The 14,113-nt window shown below is 49.6% G+C and overlaps 1 protein-coding gene across 7 annotated transcripts in view; it reads right to left on the bottom strand.

Moving 5' to 3' along the window:
• Positions 1–16: 16 nt before the first annotated feature.
• The window catches only part of SEC31B (SEC31 homolog B, COPII coat complex component), a 39,567-nt gene continuing 25,470 nt past the window's right edge, over positions 17–14,113 (bottom strand). For 3 of the 7 annotated variants that reach the window (XM_035897370.1, XM_035897369.1, XM_035897368.1), the window contains exons 20-28: positions 14,005–14,113; positions 13,098–13,311; positions 12,379–12,705; positions 11,286–11,324; positions 8,347–8,402; positions 6,943–7,089; positions 6,403–6,519; positions 4,930–5,001; positions 17–4,205 (exon numbers count right to left, since the gene is read on the bottom strand). In XM_035897370.1, the coding sequence (XP_035753263.1) occupies positions 4,026–4,205; positions 4,930–5,001; positions 6,403–6,519; positions 6,943–7,089; positions 8,347–8,402; positions 11,286–11,324; positions 12,379–12,705; positions 13,098–13,311; positions 14,005–14,113 (1,261 nt within the window). In that variant the 3' untranslated portion in view covers positions 17–4,025. The remainder of the gene's footprint in view (positions 4,206–4,929; positions 5,002–6,402; positions 6,520–6,942; positions 7,090–8,346; positions 8,403–11,285; positions 11,325–12,378; positions 12,706–13,097; positions 13,312–14,004) is intronic. The other 4 variants (XR_004842411.1, XM_035897371.1, XM_035897372.1 and 1 more) reach the window with 4 other exon arrangements.

The raw sequence follows: 14,113 nt of genomic DNA, 5'->3' as shown, positions 1-14,113 counted from the left end.
TGCTGGGGGAGCAGAATAGAGAAGGAAACAAAATGCTAATGAATCAGCCAGCCAGCCCTTTTCCCCTCCCCTCTGTGGAGTCAATGGAAAGTGTCATTTCACATGCTAATCCCCCTCCGCTCTCTTCACAACACCTTTTCCGAAAAGTGTTTGGGAAAAGTCCTTGTGGCCCGTTTACAGCTCCCTGCCGCTTCGGATTCCTTCTTGTCTAAGGCCGCGGCCCCGTGTGGGTCTCTCCCTCCAGCAGGGCTCCTTACAAAAAAATCTCAACAAAGACTTTGGAGTTCATCAGCCTCCCACTGAAATTCACAGCTGCTGAACAAACTAATCCCCTCTCTTGGCCTTTCTTCCTTTCAATGGGTTCTTGGCTTCAAAGACACTTTGGGAAAGGACTTTGTGGGGACTCACACTGCTCCCTCAATAGAAGTTAGTGCAAGCATTATCTTCAGAGCAAGTGGCTTTACAAACAAATACTGCCTAACAATCTCTGCCCCTCCAGCTCCCCCAAACACACACAAGCCTAGCCCGCAGACATGATGTTATCTGCAACAGGATTAGAGCTCTGTTCTCTGTGCCCAGGGATCCTTTCCTCCCGCCCCCCCCCCACCCCACCCCAAATTCTTTGTCAACCCAAAGGCCTTCTCACCCAACAGAAAACGCTTTCTCTGTCCAGGGACGCTGTGGCACCATGTGCCCACATGGCAGGAGGCAACGCCGAGGAGCTGCTGCCCGTAGAGCAGAAGCTTCTGCCAGCCAGCAGAGACAGTGCTACAAATGGAGGAGCAGCTTTCCAGGGGGGCTTGCAAGGACACACACCGCACCCGGGCCGCAGGGATGGGGCTTCTGCCACAAGCCCCTCAAGTGGGTCATCTCACCTCCCCTTGCCTGGTTTCCCTACCAAGAGATTTTGGGACGGTGCTCACTGAGGTAAACCTGAAGCTAAACTGAGCAACGGTGGGACAAAGGGGCAAGGAGGAAGGACCGGCAGCGGAGGCAGGATAAACAGCTGGTCTCTGCATGAGGCCATGGGTAGTGGGAGCTGTGCGTGCCGGAGGGAACTAAAGTCAAGTGCATCTGAAAGATACATGGAAAATCCATGCTTATTTCTCACTAGTACAAGTGGGCTGAGTTAGAGAGAGGGGCTGGACTGCGGAGGGTACTATAACTGGATCCAGAAAGGCAGAATCTAAGAAATAACCAGGCTTGTTAAAGGATCTTGGAAAGCTAGGACTTTCCTTATACACTTGTTAAGCAAATTTGTACCTCTGGGGCTACCTGCTCACTTGTAGAGCATCAGAAGGGGTCATAACACAAGTGCTGCCTTTGAAAATCAGCTTGAATCTCCCCAATGGGGGACAGTTGGGAGGCCAGACTGGTTGCTAACTGCTCCCAGACTGGGCTGCAAAAGCTCTGCAAGATTTGGTGTTTGCCTCTGCCAGCAGCAGAACTAGCAAAGGCTGTTTTTTCCCAAATGCATGTGCTGTGTCCATAACACCCCAGAATTCTTATAAACCCTGGTCCCCTCCCAGCAATGGCCCTTCAAATCTTCCCATCCAAACAACCTTTCTCAACCTTTACCTCCTCCCAAGTCCTCTGACCACAAGCCAGGTGATACAGCCCTGCATATTTGAGTTCCATGTGTGCCGACTGGCTGGCCTCTACATACAGACTAGCTAGCCAGCTGACAGCAAAAAGAAAACACAAATTTTTCGAGATTACGCCAGTCTTTTTGCAGAAGCTGGTTTGATTCCCCCCCAACTTTATCTCAGTACCGATGTTTCACTTCAGCCTTCTTACCTCCTTAAAAGCTTAACTGAAATCAGCCAACAGATTCAGAAGTTATTAACTCATGGTAAGAACTGACAATTCAATGGTATAAATCTGATTTCCACACAGGTAGATCCTCATCCCAGTTTAAGTGGCATGGCTTCAGTGTGTAACATTGATTTCCAACAGAAGAGGATGTCATCAAGGGCTCGCTGTTTACTTACTGACACATTTCCAACTCCCAATGTCAAGTGTAAAAACCCCAATGCTGCTGTGATTCCCCAAGAGAACCTCAGCCATCCTGGGGACCTTCCTCTATCCAATGCAGATGAACAGTCACAACTGAGGCAGGCGATCTGGAGATCAGTTCTCTGACACCACAGCCTTAGGGAGTGGGTAAGGCCTGAGCTCTCACCACACAAGGAGAGCCCAGAATCTGGTTTGCCCCACACCTTCTCAGTTGCCCCCTGCACCAAAGCTGAGAACTCAGCTCTCAGTGGATGGCCCTGCAGACTGAGGGAAGTCCCCTGTAGCCAGAGGTGACAAGCCTATGAAAAAAAGCTAGCAGCATCACAAAACACAGCATTTATTTCACTGTTCTGCAATCTCAGTGCATCAAACCGCAGCAATAGATACAACACAGCAGCAACAAGGAGGCACTTTGACCTGGAAAGGAGAGAATGAGAAGCATCCTCTCCCTCCCTTCTCTGATTCTCCTCCCTCCTAAGTTCCATGGTAGAGCAGGCCAATTCATGTAAGTAACTGAACCGCAGGCCCACGATGGCATTGTCACTCAAGCAGCAAGCAGAGGAAGCAGGGGCTGGCTGCAGCCAAACGTTGGGAAGAAGCCTTGCTCCCAGCTAGGGCCCAACGATTATGCTGCCCAGTTAGCATGAAAGAGGGTGAGAGAGAGGAAGGCAAGGAGGGAGGAAGAGAGGGAAAGACACACACACTCAGATGTACCCTAAAATCCCATCTGCCTTCCCAGACTTCTTCCCCAGGACAGATATGTTTCATTCATCTATTTTACCCCAGAGGAAATGACACAGTGATGAAAAGCCTCAGCACAGCCGTATCCTTGAGACCTGACAGCATCACCACCTGCCACCATAGTCATCACATTCCTACCACCATAGTGCCAAGGGGCCTTTGCGAACCTCCTTTGCACATATCTTTAGGCAGAATGAATGCATCACACTTGGAGCAATGAGCTGTCTCTCCCTGCTCAAGTCTGGGCTGGTCAGAGTAGCTCCAGGGGATTCTTTATGGGACTTGAACAATCTCTGCTGCTCTTAAAGCCCCTAGACTGCCTGAAAAGCCCGATGTAGGAAGCCTTTAGATAACGCCAGTGGGTAGAAGGCCAACTGTGCTAACATAAAGGAAGTGAAAAAGGCCAGGAGCCACGAGAGGGAGGCTTTTAGCCCAAAACCAGGATGCGACCGGCTCTGGGGAGGAGTGCACAGAGCAGTCCAACCTGCCAGTATTCCTGAATGGGAGAGTCCCAGGAGTTGGAAGGGGGAAATCAGCACTGGGGCCTGAAACTTAAAGAGCTCAAGCCTGCAGCCTATGGGGGAAAATATATAAAGGAGGAGGGATAAAGGGTAAACAGGAGACTCGACTGTGAAAAGAGAGAACCAAAGCTGACCCAGAGCAGGCTGGTAGTTAGCCCTAGTTGTAGCAGGATACGGGTGCAGAGGGGTGAGAGGATGAGTCAAGGATGAAAATGAGAAAGGAGGAGGAACCAGAGGAGAGATCCTCACTGCAGCCCAACAGAGCAGGGACACCCCAGCTTAGGTCCCAAGGGAGTCCAGCTATCACTCAGGCAGTTTACACTGCAGCAGGGAACAGAGCCTGAGGCTCTTCTGTCTGGTGGCACTGCAGGTGCCAGCCCTGTTTGTCTCCTAAAAACCAGCAACATCAGCCTGGGAGGGAAGGAGTTTCCCCTTTGTGCCAGGGATACAAGGAAGAGGGAGGATCTCTGTGCAGCCTGGACAGCCTGAAATTGAGATCCCTGGGCTGGGAAGCAGCCTCAGACTAATAAGAAAGAAGAGAGAGAAAGAACAGTCTCCATGAGTCCCAGGCACCAGTGGGCTGTCTGGAGAGTGGATGGGGCCAGGCATGCTGGCCCAGCACAGTTTCCAGGCACTGGCACAGACTTATTTCTCCAGAGTCAGAAGGAGAGTCCACAACCTGCAGCACATCAACAGGTGAGGAAGTCCACCAGCTCTCAGTGTGCACTGTTCCAGCTGCTCCACACTTTACACATTCAGCTTGCCAGCAATGGTCATGAGGACTTTCAGGATGGGCATGAAACCAGACACCTCACTGAAACTGCTGCTGCTCACCACTTGGGTGTGAACCAGGAGCCCCTGTTGGTAGTTCCTAGCCTCAATGCAGCGGGCAATTTCATGGAGACCCATGAGGATGGTTGGAGAGAGCTGTGGGGAGGGAGCAGAAATGAGTCAGCACGCTCAGCACTGTACCACAGGCCCCTCTCCCTCCACACCCTTCCCTCTTGTTCTCCACTTCATCCTCACCAACAGCACCTACACAGTCAAGCACTGGCAGGACGGATAGCCTGCTTCCTCCCTCGGTTTCCCAGCCTACAACAAACATTAATACCCAGGCTGCGTTACAGGTCCTTAGCAATGATGTTTGAGCATTAAATTGGGTATCTGCTGTATCTGAGGAGGTCAAAGGTCCATCTAGCACAGAATCCTGTCTCTGTTCAGGCCTAACATGGACACTCAGGGAAAGGGTATTTGTTAAAAGGATTCCTTCCCCAATAGCTATCCCTCCAGCAACTGGCATCAACAGCTTCAGAGTTTTCTAAGCCAGAGGTTCCACCAGGTTCACACTGAACAACTACCCCCAATTGCCCCTTCCATCTGGAACCCGTTCATATGCCAATATACTTCTTGGGGGTAAAAGCACCCTGCAGATACCTCCCCAGCTTTTCCTTACACTATGTCTGGGCCAAGGTTAAGGAAGAAGAGGTAAGGCTGGCTGGATTCAAGGTCCGTTATAAGGTTTGGCACTCCCCTAGCTTTCCCAAGAGGATATGGGCTGGTAACACTGGGACAAACACCAAGGCCCACAACCCAGTGCAAAGGTAGGATCAGGAACTCGGCTGGACCACAGGGAATGGTGGCATCTACTTACCGCCTGCTCGCGGAGCTTCTCATACAAAGACTCCAGCCGCTGCAATGCATCCTCCAGCTTCCTTCGGGTTTTCTGAAGTGAAACAGGTACTGCTAGCTCTGCTAGAGCTTCAAAGCCACCTCTCCCAGAGCCAAGTTGTTCTTGCTCAGTCCCTCCCCTTCTTTGTTCTTCCCACAGCACCTTACAATTCAGCTGCATCTCAGCCTCTGCCAGCCAGGGACTGTGATACAAGCCAGTCCTATCCTCACTGTGCACATATACATGCATGCATTCTCTCCCCAAAACAGGAAGCTGGATTTGCCCCTTTTCCCATCTCCCAGCCTAGGCGTTTCTCCATTCTGCTAGAGCTTGCAGACCACAGGACAGAGTGACTACTTCCAAAGTTTGAGAAACATCTACTAGTTGGCTCCTGGGGCATTCAGACAGCCTCACCCTGGCTAACCCAAGCAGCAACTTATTCCTGGTCTCCTTGAGGAGAAGAGGGAATATCCTTCCCACACCAAGCAAAGGGCCAGAGTACTTAAGCTCTGGTAGGACTGACCCCATTAACCCCACCTTGGATAATCCACTCACAGGTAAATTATACTGTAGATAGAAATGCCTGGCTCTGGGTAACACTGGGACAGGCCTGGCAGCCTTAGGAGCTCAGGGGCATTGCACTGCTGTACCAGCCCAGCTATTCAACCCCCATGTAAGCCAAGTACTTAAGCCCAAACCAAGAGGCCTTTCTGTCCATAGAGGGAACCTTTAGGTTATCTCCCAGAAATAGCTACACTGCACTCTCATAAAGCACAGAGCAAACACGCTGAAATTGCTGCTACACATGGATTGTCTGACTCTGGGATAGCAGTTTGGGGTCAGTGCTCATCCCAACCCCCACTAAACAGAGATATTCTGGAAGGCTTCATGGTGCCCCCAAGCTCTGGGAAGGCTTAGCAACCCAACACAACGCTGCAAATTCTGCTTTTCTGCTTCCAGACAGTCTGGCCTGATACATTCATGCAATGTGACGTGTATGCCAACAGCCTCCCAGGAACCAGGGTGGAGAATTGACAGTGACTTGGACAGAAAGATTGTCTGGCTTTCTCTTCCAGCCAGGATATCTCAGCCTTTCCCTCTAAGCTCTGAGGATACCTGGTAATATCAGCTCTGCAGGAACTATCTACAGATCAAGTCGGTGAAAAAGGAAGCTGAATTAGCCGCACTGTTTCTTCTACTTTCCTCAGAGAAAAGAGCCAGGAGGATGGAACCATTGCTCCAGAGAGGTAATGAGAAGCAGTGGTTAAATGTTAGAGAATGCATCTCAGTTCTCATGAGATGGACAAGCCTACGGCCTAAAGGAAGGATGCAGATGGAGATTAACTTGGCTATAGGGACAAGACTCTTCCTCTCTTTTCCCAATCAAAAGAAAAAAGTACCAGTCAAACATCTATGAGGCCAAAAAAGCCAAAGATCAGAGAAGGGAGGACTTACTGGATCAGTGGCGACAGCAGAGCAGCGTTGCACCAACCCTTCAAATGTGGCCTTCAGAGCCTGGTGCTCAGGGGGCACCTCCTTCCTCTCAACCCTCTCCACAGGTAGCTGGTGATACTGACAGAGAGAGAAGCAGCTGAATGAATGCAACAGGAGCATGAAAGGCTGGAGCAGAGAGATTGCCTTCCTGCAACTATGAATAGAAAGAGTTTCATTCACCCTTTCGCAAACCAAGAGAATACCTGCAAGCACAGAGTTAGATTATCATCTTCAGACTGTGGTATAGCTTCAGGCCTCTGTGGATTCCCAACTCCCAGCAGGCTGAGAGCCTGCCTGGTCTCCCTCCCTCTCTCCCAGCTGTACTCAGATGTTGTTTTCCACCCTGGTAATTCCTCTAACACTCAGGCAGAGATATCTTTTAAGGGCTAGGGAGCAACATAAGCCCTGCAGCTGCCAAGTAATAAGAATCTCAAAAGCTGAGTTGTTTTTCTACTTGACAAGGAGCTGGTGACTGGGGAATGCCCCAGTTTCCCCAGGTACCTGCAGGCTGCCTTCTTTGGGTGCTCCTGGGGGCGACTGGCCAGATTCTTGCAACCTGGACAGCTGAGGATGGATCCCTTGGGGCTCAGCGGGCAGGCTCATTACTGGAGCTGTGATGGGGGCTGGAGGAGTAAATTTCTCAGGCAACTGCCAGGAAAAAAAGAACAGAAAAAAAATTAAAAAAAAAAAAAAAATCAGGAAAACCAAGTCCAAGGAATGAAGGTTGGTTACACTCTCTGAAGTCAAATTCGACTTCCTTTCTAACTTGCAGACTGCCCAGTTCTCAAGATGATGTGCAACACATCCCTCCTCTTTCAGCCCCCTGACTCAGAGTGTGGGGCCCTTCCTCTTGCATCCTAGATGAACAGCCAAAGCAACAGCAAGAAAACTCCTCTGGAATTGTTCAATCAAACAGATCCGTTGCCCCTGAAAGCACTGGTCCTCAGAAAGCCGCCTTGGCTCTGCAACGGCACGAGTCCTGAATGTAGAGATTAGCAGCAGTAAAGTGTCCAACAGAGCAAGTGTTGGGGAAAATCCCACGACATGGGGGGAGAATCCTCTTGCAAACACTTCATCGTGCCCCTGCTAAGCCAGAGAGTCAGGATAGATTCGCTCCTACAGGGTTAGATCAAAAGGAGATGGCTTTAACAAGAGGCTAATCCTGTTGTAGTGAGCACAGCCTGAAGCAGGTTCCCAGCTATGCTGCCAGAAAAAGGGCGAGAAGTCTGTTCCAAGCTAAGGAAGAGGAGTGGGGGGTGGGAACGGTGCCAAAGAAGCTTCTCATCACACCTGCCAGCAGGCAGCAGTGATAAAAATGGGGTACTGAGAGCATTTGTTGCAAAAAACCTCAGCTCACAGGTCCTCCAATGCAATCACTACAAGGCAGAGAGCAGCAGGGCCAACAAGGCAGGCAGCTCACAGCTACACCTGTCCCAGCTTCTTTCAGCAGAAGTGCCTTATCAGTTGGTATCAGCATCTGAGGAAAATCACTGCGGGTCTGACTGTGCCGAGGGGAAATGCTGCCCCCAACTGTCAGGTGTGAAGTGAGCGTGATCTCCCCAGTCACTATCAAAAGAGGTGTGTGAGCAAGCTGGTAAGATAAAATCTGTATTTCTAGCAACAAGTGACTGTAGTCAGCCTGTGAAGTGCTGACAGAGGATGCAGCATCACAGATGATAACTGTGTTACAAAACAGCCACCCTGGAGAATGGCATGTGAGTTTGGATGGCAAAGGGTCAAGGTGATGTAGACTGCAGTCCTAGCTATGCATGTAATGCAGAAGTAGACAGACCAGCATGGAATGAGACCTGCTGAGTGTGACAGGGAGCATTTATCAGAACGTATCTGTTCCATGGAGCTCCCTGGTTAAAAGACAACCAATGCATACTGCAGCTGAAAGCTTACCTTTTTCTTTTGAAGGCCTCCTCTTACAGCAGAGGGATCGGTCCAAGATTCCTGAGCTGCCAGGAGAGAGAACAAGACACAAATGTCAGACTTTGAGAAGGTGGCCATGGCAACAATTCATGGTTGCTCGCATGGTTTGGAACTTCCCTTAGCGAAAGGGCCCATGGTTCCAATTCCTCTGTCATTGCACCTTCAGACCATTTCAACTGAGGAATTTCAGGCCTAGATCATGGGCCCAAGAACTGCTTGTTTCTCTTTCTTAATTACATTCTTAGCATCCGAGTACAAGCACAGGCTTCATGAGGTGACGCCTGACCAGACTGAAGCGGCACACACCCGCTCCCATACAGAAAGCTTTTTCGTGACTACCTGAAGCTTTCCACGTTCTGCACAGGCTGCAGAAGTCAGCCTCAGGCAGGCCTGAACCTTGGTCGGGACCCACACGTGTGTTCACATCAGAGTTCAGGGAGTTCCTGGGGTTCCCCAAACAGAGAATCTAGCCCTGTGGTACCACAGTGAGGGCCATGTTACGGGTGGGAGAGGGCTTCTCACCAACGCTCGCAGGAGTGCCTCACGGTGGCAGTCCACAGCAATTAAGGATGGGTTGAAATTTTGCCCTTCCTAAAGCATGTGCAGAACCAGAGTTTAGCAAAATTTGCTGGCTTCCTAACTAGAAGGGAATAGACTTCACCAGTAAATGCCTTGGGAGCAGAGGGGTGTCTCAGCAGATGCTTCTGTATCACCTAGTCTCTAACCTCACTACAGGTAATTAAAAAAATCCATCAGACAACATAACATCAAAAGACTCATGACCACACTTCATTCTGCGAAGGCCAAATTCCAACTGCCTTGTCTGCTGCTGTCCTGTAAGGGTACCTGCACTTCTAGACAAAACCCCAGTGCTGCTTTTGTCACCCCAGTATTAATAACCTCAAGCCCATGAGACAGGAATAATCTGTGAGAAAGTGGCATAATTCTAAGGGGCAATATCAGAATTGCTGGAGCTCAGTGCCACACTTAATGAGCCACTGATCCTGAACTGAGCTTTAAAATCACAGGGGAAAGATGCAAAAGGTGCTTCATTACTTTAATTACCTTTATTATTAAAATTCTGGCAGCCTCTTTTTGCCTTCCCTTTTCCCATGATTTCAAGACTCGCTCTCTGATGAGTTTGGATCAGTAGTTTAATTAAGTTGGCACTTATTTCTAGCTTGGGGATTCTGTGCCCTAGAACTCTGCTGGCCCCCACCGAGCCTGTGGCCTAGCAGTCCTTGGCACTATTCCAACCCAGTGGCACTTTGAATCCTCACAGGAAACAGCTATTTAAATTATAGTCTTTAAGCCAGGCACTTAATCATCAGACATGAGACAACAGGACCCTGCTGCATTTTGCAGGGATGAAACTCTGTCTATCTTGCCTATGCTACTTGTGAAATAGGATTTCCCACCAACCCTGAAAGGAGTGCCCCACGGCAGTAGTCTCTATCAATGCCTGTACTAGAAAACCAAGACCGTCACAGGCTGGAGTCAGGGATTATCCTGGCCGGAAAGATCAGCCAACATGTTGCTGTCCTTCACCCTGTCCCTGATGCTCTCTAGGAGCCTGGGATTTCTACAAATGGAGACCTCTTTTCATCGCTTTAGTGAGAAAGTGTTCATGAGCTGTTCAGATTATGTTCAGGAATTTCCAAAGCAAGCAAGCAAGTTTGACCAGTCAGATTGAGTGATCTTACAGTCCCTTTCCAGGCTAAAGAAAAGTACCCATCAAACCCAGAACAATAATAGCAGGCAGGAAAGCACTCTCAAGGAAGCCAGTTTGCACTGCTGATCTGGGCATGCCATATGCTGGCATTAAAACTGGGGGTAAATGCTGCCAGGAGAAGGGAACTTCCCAGCAATGAATTCCCACAGTGCATCTTCAGCCTGAGGAAGTGCTCGAAATCTTTGCCATGGAATCATCTTTCCTTTAATGGGGAAACACTGGGGTCTCTTGTTTCTCTGCTGAAGGGACAACTCCCTTTCTAGAGTCCCACTCCAGACAGCAAGGCTTGCTTGGTGGTGTAAGTACTTGGATTTCCTAAATAAAGCTGAGACTCCCTAGATAATCTTCTGTGCCTGGCAGATGGTCTTTGGCATAAGCAGCAGTCGCTGTGCAGAGGCAGCCCACCAAGACATTGAGTCTTACCTTGCTGACACCGTAGACTGGAAGATACCTACTCTGCATCATCAATGAATCCCAAGGAGAGAAGTCAGTACAAAGCATCAGTCAGAAAACCTCTATGGTCCAAATTCTCCCCAGCAGATGGACCGAGATTCAAAGCCAAACCTTGCCCTATAACTAAAGTCAAAAGGGCTTTCCAGTTCCCCTTGGAATAGGGCCACCAAATTCTGCTTGGGAAGCTCTACTCCACCACTGCTCATGCTGGGACCCACATCTTCCAAACCACCTGGGGGAAGCACAAGCACAAGTAAAGCCATGCATAAGGCTGTGTGTAACAGGGAGAAAACAAGAGATGAGTTACAACCACTGGCCTATTCCTTGCCTAGAGAACCAAGAAAGGAAAAGGGGCTGCTTCCCTGTCCTGCTGGCCCAGCAACTAGAGACTGAGAATGCTCTAATTCCTCCATGACTGGAAGAAAGTAGATAAGGAAGAAGCTGGAGCCCCTGCTTTCTGTACCCAAACTCATTGTTTCACAATGAGCACCATGATTTCATTTCACTTCCAACATCCCCACCTGTCACTTACTAGTGACAGGTATGTCAGGACAAGTATGTCCACTACTCCAGCTGTATAGCTCCCCAGGCATGCAAGGAAATAGCAAATAGCAATGAGCATGCATGCATGCACACACAGTAAAACATGCGCACGCCCCCCACATTTCACTGGAAGCAGCAACATTGCCTGCCTCACAGGTCTGGAGGCTTCTCTGGGTAGTACCTGCATGATCCACGTTGGGATCTAGCCAAGGGAAGAAACCTGAAAATCAAGACAGGGTGGGAGAGTCATCATCACCAACAACTTTCACTCAGTGAGTAATGTCCCTGGACTACTAGTCCCTGAGCTTTTCAGAAGGAATTTGTCCAGCCTTAGCTTAGAGCCTTTGTACGTAGTCCTCACTGTGTGAAGTCTGTGGGATTTGCTATCCATGGTTAAACACAGCTCAGCAAAGGATTCCAGGTGGAGGCAAACCTCAAAGCCTCGGTTCCTTCACTCTCAAAATAGGCGTGTCTTGGAGAAGCATCTGCTCAAAAATCTAAGGATTGTCAGCCTTGTTTTAGGGATGTCCATAGCCTGGCTAAACCTGTCCCCTGAGACAGCAAACAAAGAATCAACAAGCACCAGATGTGGTGATGTTGTGGGAACTAGAAAGAGGGAACTAGGTCTGACAGCACTCTTTCTTCATCATGCTAGCAAGGAGTTCACAGAACTTGCACACTGGGCTGGATTCAAACTACAGACCTAGAGGGGAAATGCTCCAGGTCTAGAGCACTGCACAGAGGAATCCAGGAGTGATTCCCAGGCAAGCACTTTATGGCAACAGTAAAAAACAGAGAACTAGAGCACAGCAGACAGGAATTTTATCCTGAAGCCAAGCAAGGGGTATCTCATGGACAGAGAAGCAGCACCCTGCTCTCCCAGCATTTCAGATACACTTCTTGTGTAAGTTACATAAGCAGGGGTGAAATCAGCAAGCCTTCCACCAGGCTTTCCCTGGGAACCACCACCCTTTCAGTCAGAGCAGATGCCTCTGGAGTGGATGACTACTCAGCATACACTGGGGACCTGAAGAGACAGCATCTTGTAACCACAACCTGGGGGGCAAAGCAGCTGAACAGGCTGAATGAAACTGTCATCATTGCTGTGTTTCACCACCACAGCAAGACTCTGCACAACGTGCCTGTAAGGTTAGCCTCAGCACCACAGCCAGCCTTTATGGCAACAGACCAGACATCAGAAGGTCCACGTCCATTATCCTGGAAACCCCAGTCAGGAGTGTCCTGGACAGACAAGTCACGCAATCAGTACTTACCTATAGGAGGAGGAGGAACGCTGGCTGCTGGCAGGGGCTTAGTAGATGGAGCTCCAGGACCTCCCTGAGGGTAACCCATGTTCATGGGACAGTTGAATGGTGCTGAAGAGAAACCTAGAGGAGACTGGCTTGCCACAGGGAGAGGACAAGCTGCAGGAAGCTGGGAGGATGGGACTGATGCTGGAGTGAAGAGGGCAGGTCCAGGTGGTGGAACAGCAGGAGATGCCATGGGCATGGACTGCCCCGGCAGAGAAGGCTGGCTGGGGAAGGGAGCAGGACCAACAGGTCTGACTCCCACTGATCCAAATGGCTGAGACTGTGACGCAGCTACAAATGAGAAAGAGAATACATCAGCATCACTGTTTCATGTGCAAACTACTCCTGATGCTCTTCTTCACGCTAGTAAATCTGCCCTTCTCCAAGCCATCTCCTAGAATATCCATGCCAGGCACATCCCCCATAACCCAGGCTACATCAGTCAAACTCTGACACAAAGGTAGCTGTGGCTTCTCCACCCCTACATATGCTTAATATCAGTGGACATGCAGCAAGTTACTAGAACTAGATGTGTCAGAAGCACTGAGAAGTCTCTCAGACAGCTGACTTGTTCTTTGCAAGTACAATAGGCCTGTGAGGAAGAAAGTAAAGCAGCCATCCATGTTGCAGGCTTTAGTCTAAGAAAAGCTGGAGAGTGGACACGACTATCAGACAATGCTTACCTGGCCCTGAAATGGTTGCTGGAACCAAGCCCAAGTTGTACTGTGGGTAGGGGGGCCCTCTGGAATACACACTTGTTTGTGGACCCGTACTGGCCTGGGGAGATGAAACGTGGTGAGGTGTCATAGACATTGCTGGCACTGGCTGAGGCGTGAAGACAGAAGGCACTGAAGGCTGAGAAGGTGCTGAAGGGGCAATTGGTGACTGATAGTTGGGCTGCAATTAAAAAACAAAGAACTTGCAAATGGCTGACACAGTCATACACATACACACACAAGCAGATACACTTTCTATCTCTGCTGCTTCTCAGGCAAGAGAAGATGCTGCTGCTGTCAGTGCCCTGGACGGTTTGGATCAAAGGCCTTTCCCACCACATAACTTTCTCAACAAGCTGGGCACCACACTCTTCAGAGTGTTCTCTGGCTCTCAAAAGAATTAGTCCTCAGGAGCCAGCTCCCATATAGTGACTTCCTGGAAGCACAATCAGAGGAAATAATGAAGGAACAATAATGAAGTAATAGAGCCTGGAAGCAAAACTTCCTGGACAGTCTTGTGCAAGAACTGAGATGAAGCCACACTAGACTAATTTTACTGAGATACAAGGGTGAGATGGGCATAGGAGAGTGAACCACAGCCCCCTTTTCCCTCAGCATGCGAGATCTCAGTGGATCACTACACTTGTAACAATCTCCTTCAGTGACTGCATGTGTGACAGGGCTTTGTGAAAAGATGCCAGACAGCTTACTTTTGAATTATCACAGAGCTTGTGTTTGCTCCAGTGAAGGACATCACTGATGAGTTCCTCAATGTGTGCAGTCTGCGTCATCTCATATTACTTCATACGCCTTCCACAACCCAGTAACCTTCCTCCCTCTTCCCAAGCCATGAACACCTGAGTTTAAGGCCTACCTTCTCTGGATGTCTGGGACCTGTCTTGTGGGCTGCTCCTTCAGGGGCAGAACCACCCTTGGCTGCTGGAGATGTGTGTTTAATGACACCTACATTGACACGAGTGTAG

The sequence above is a fragment of the Egretta garzetta genome, unplaced genomic scaffold, assembly GCF_000687185.1.
Source record: "Egretta garzetta isolate BGI_Z169 unplaced genomic scaffold, ASM68718v1 scaffold56, whole genome shotgun sequence".
NCBI lineage: Eukaryota > Metazoa > Chordata > Aves > Pelecaniformes > Ardeidae > Egretta > Egretta garzetta.
This window is presented reverse-complemented; position numbering and strand designations above follow the sequence as displayed.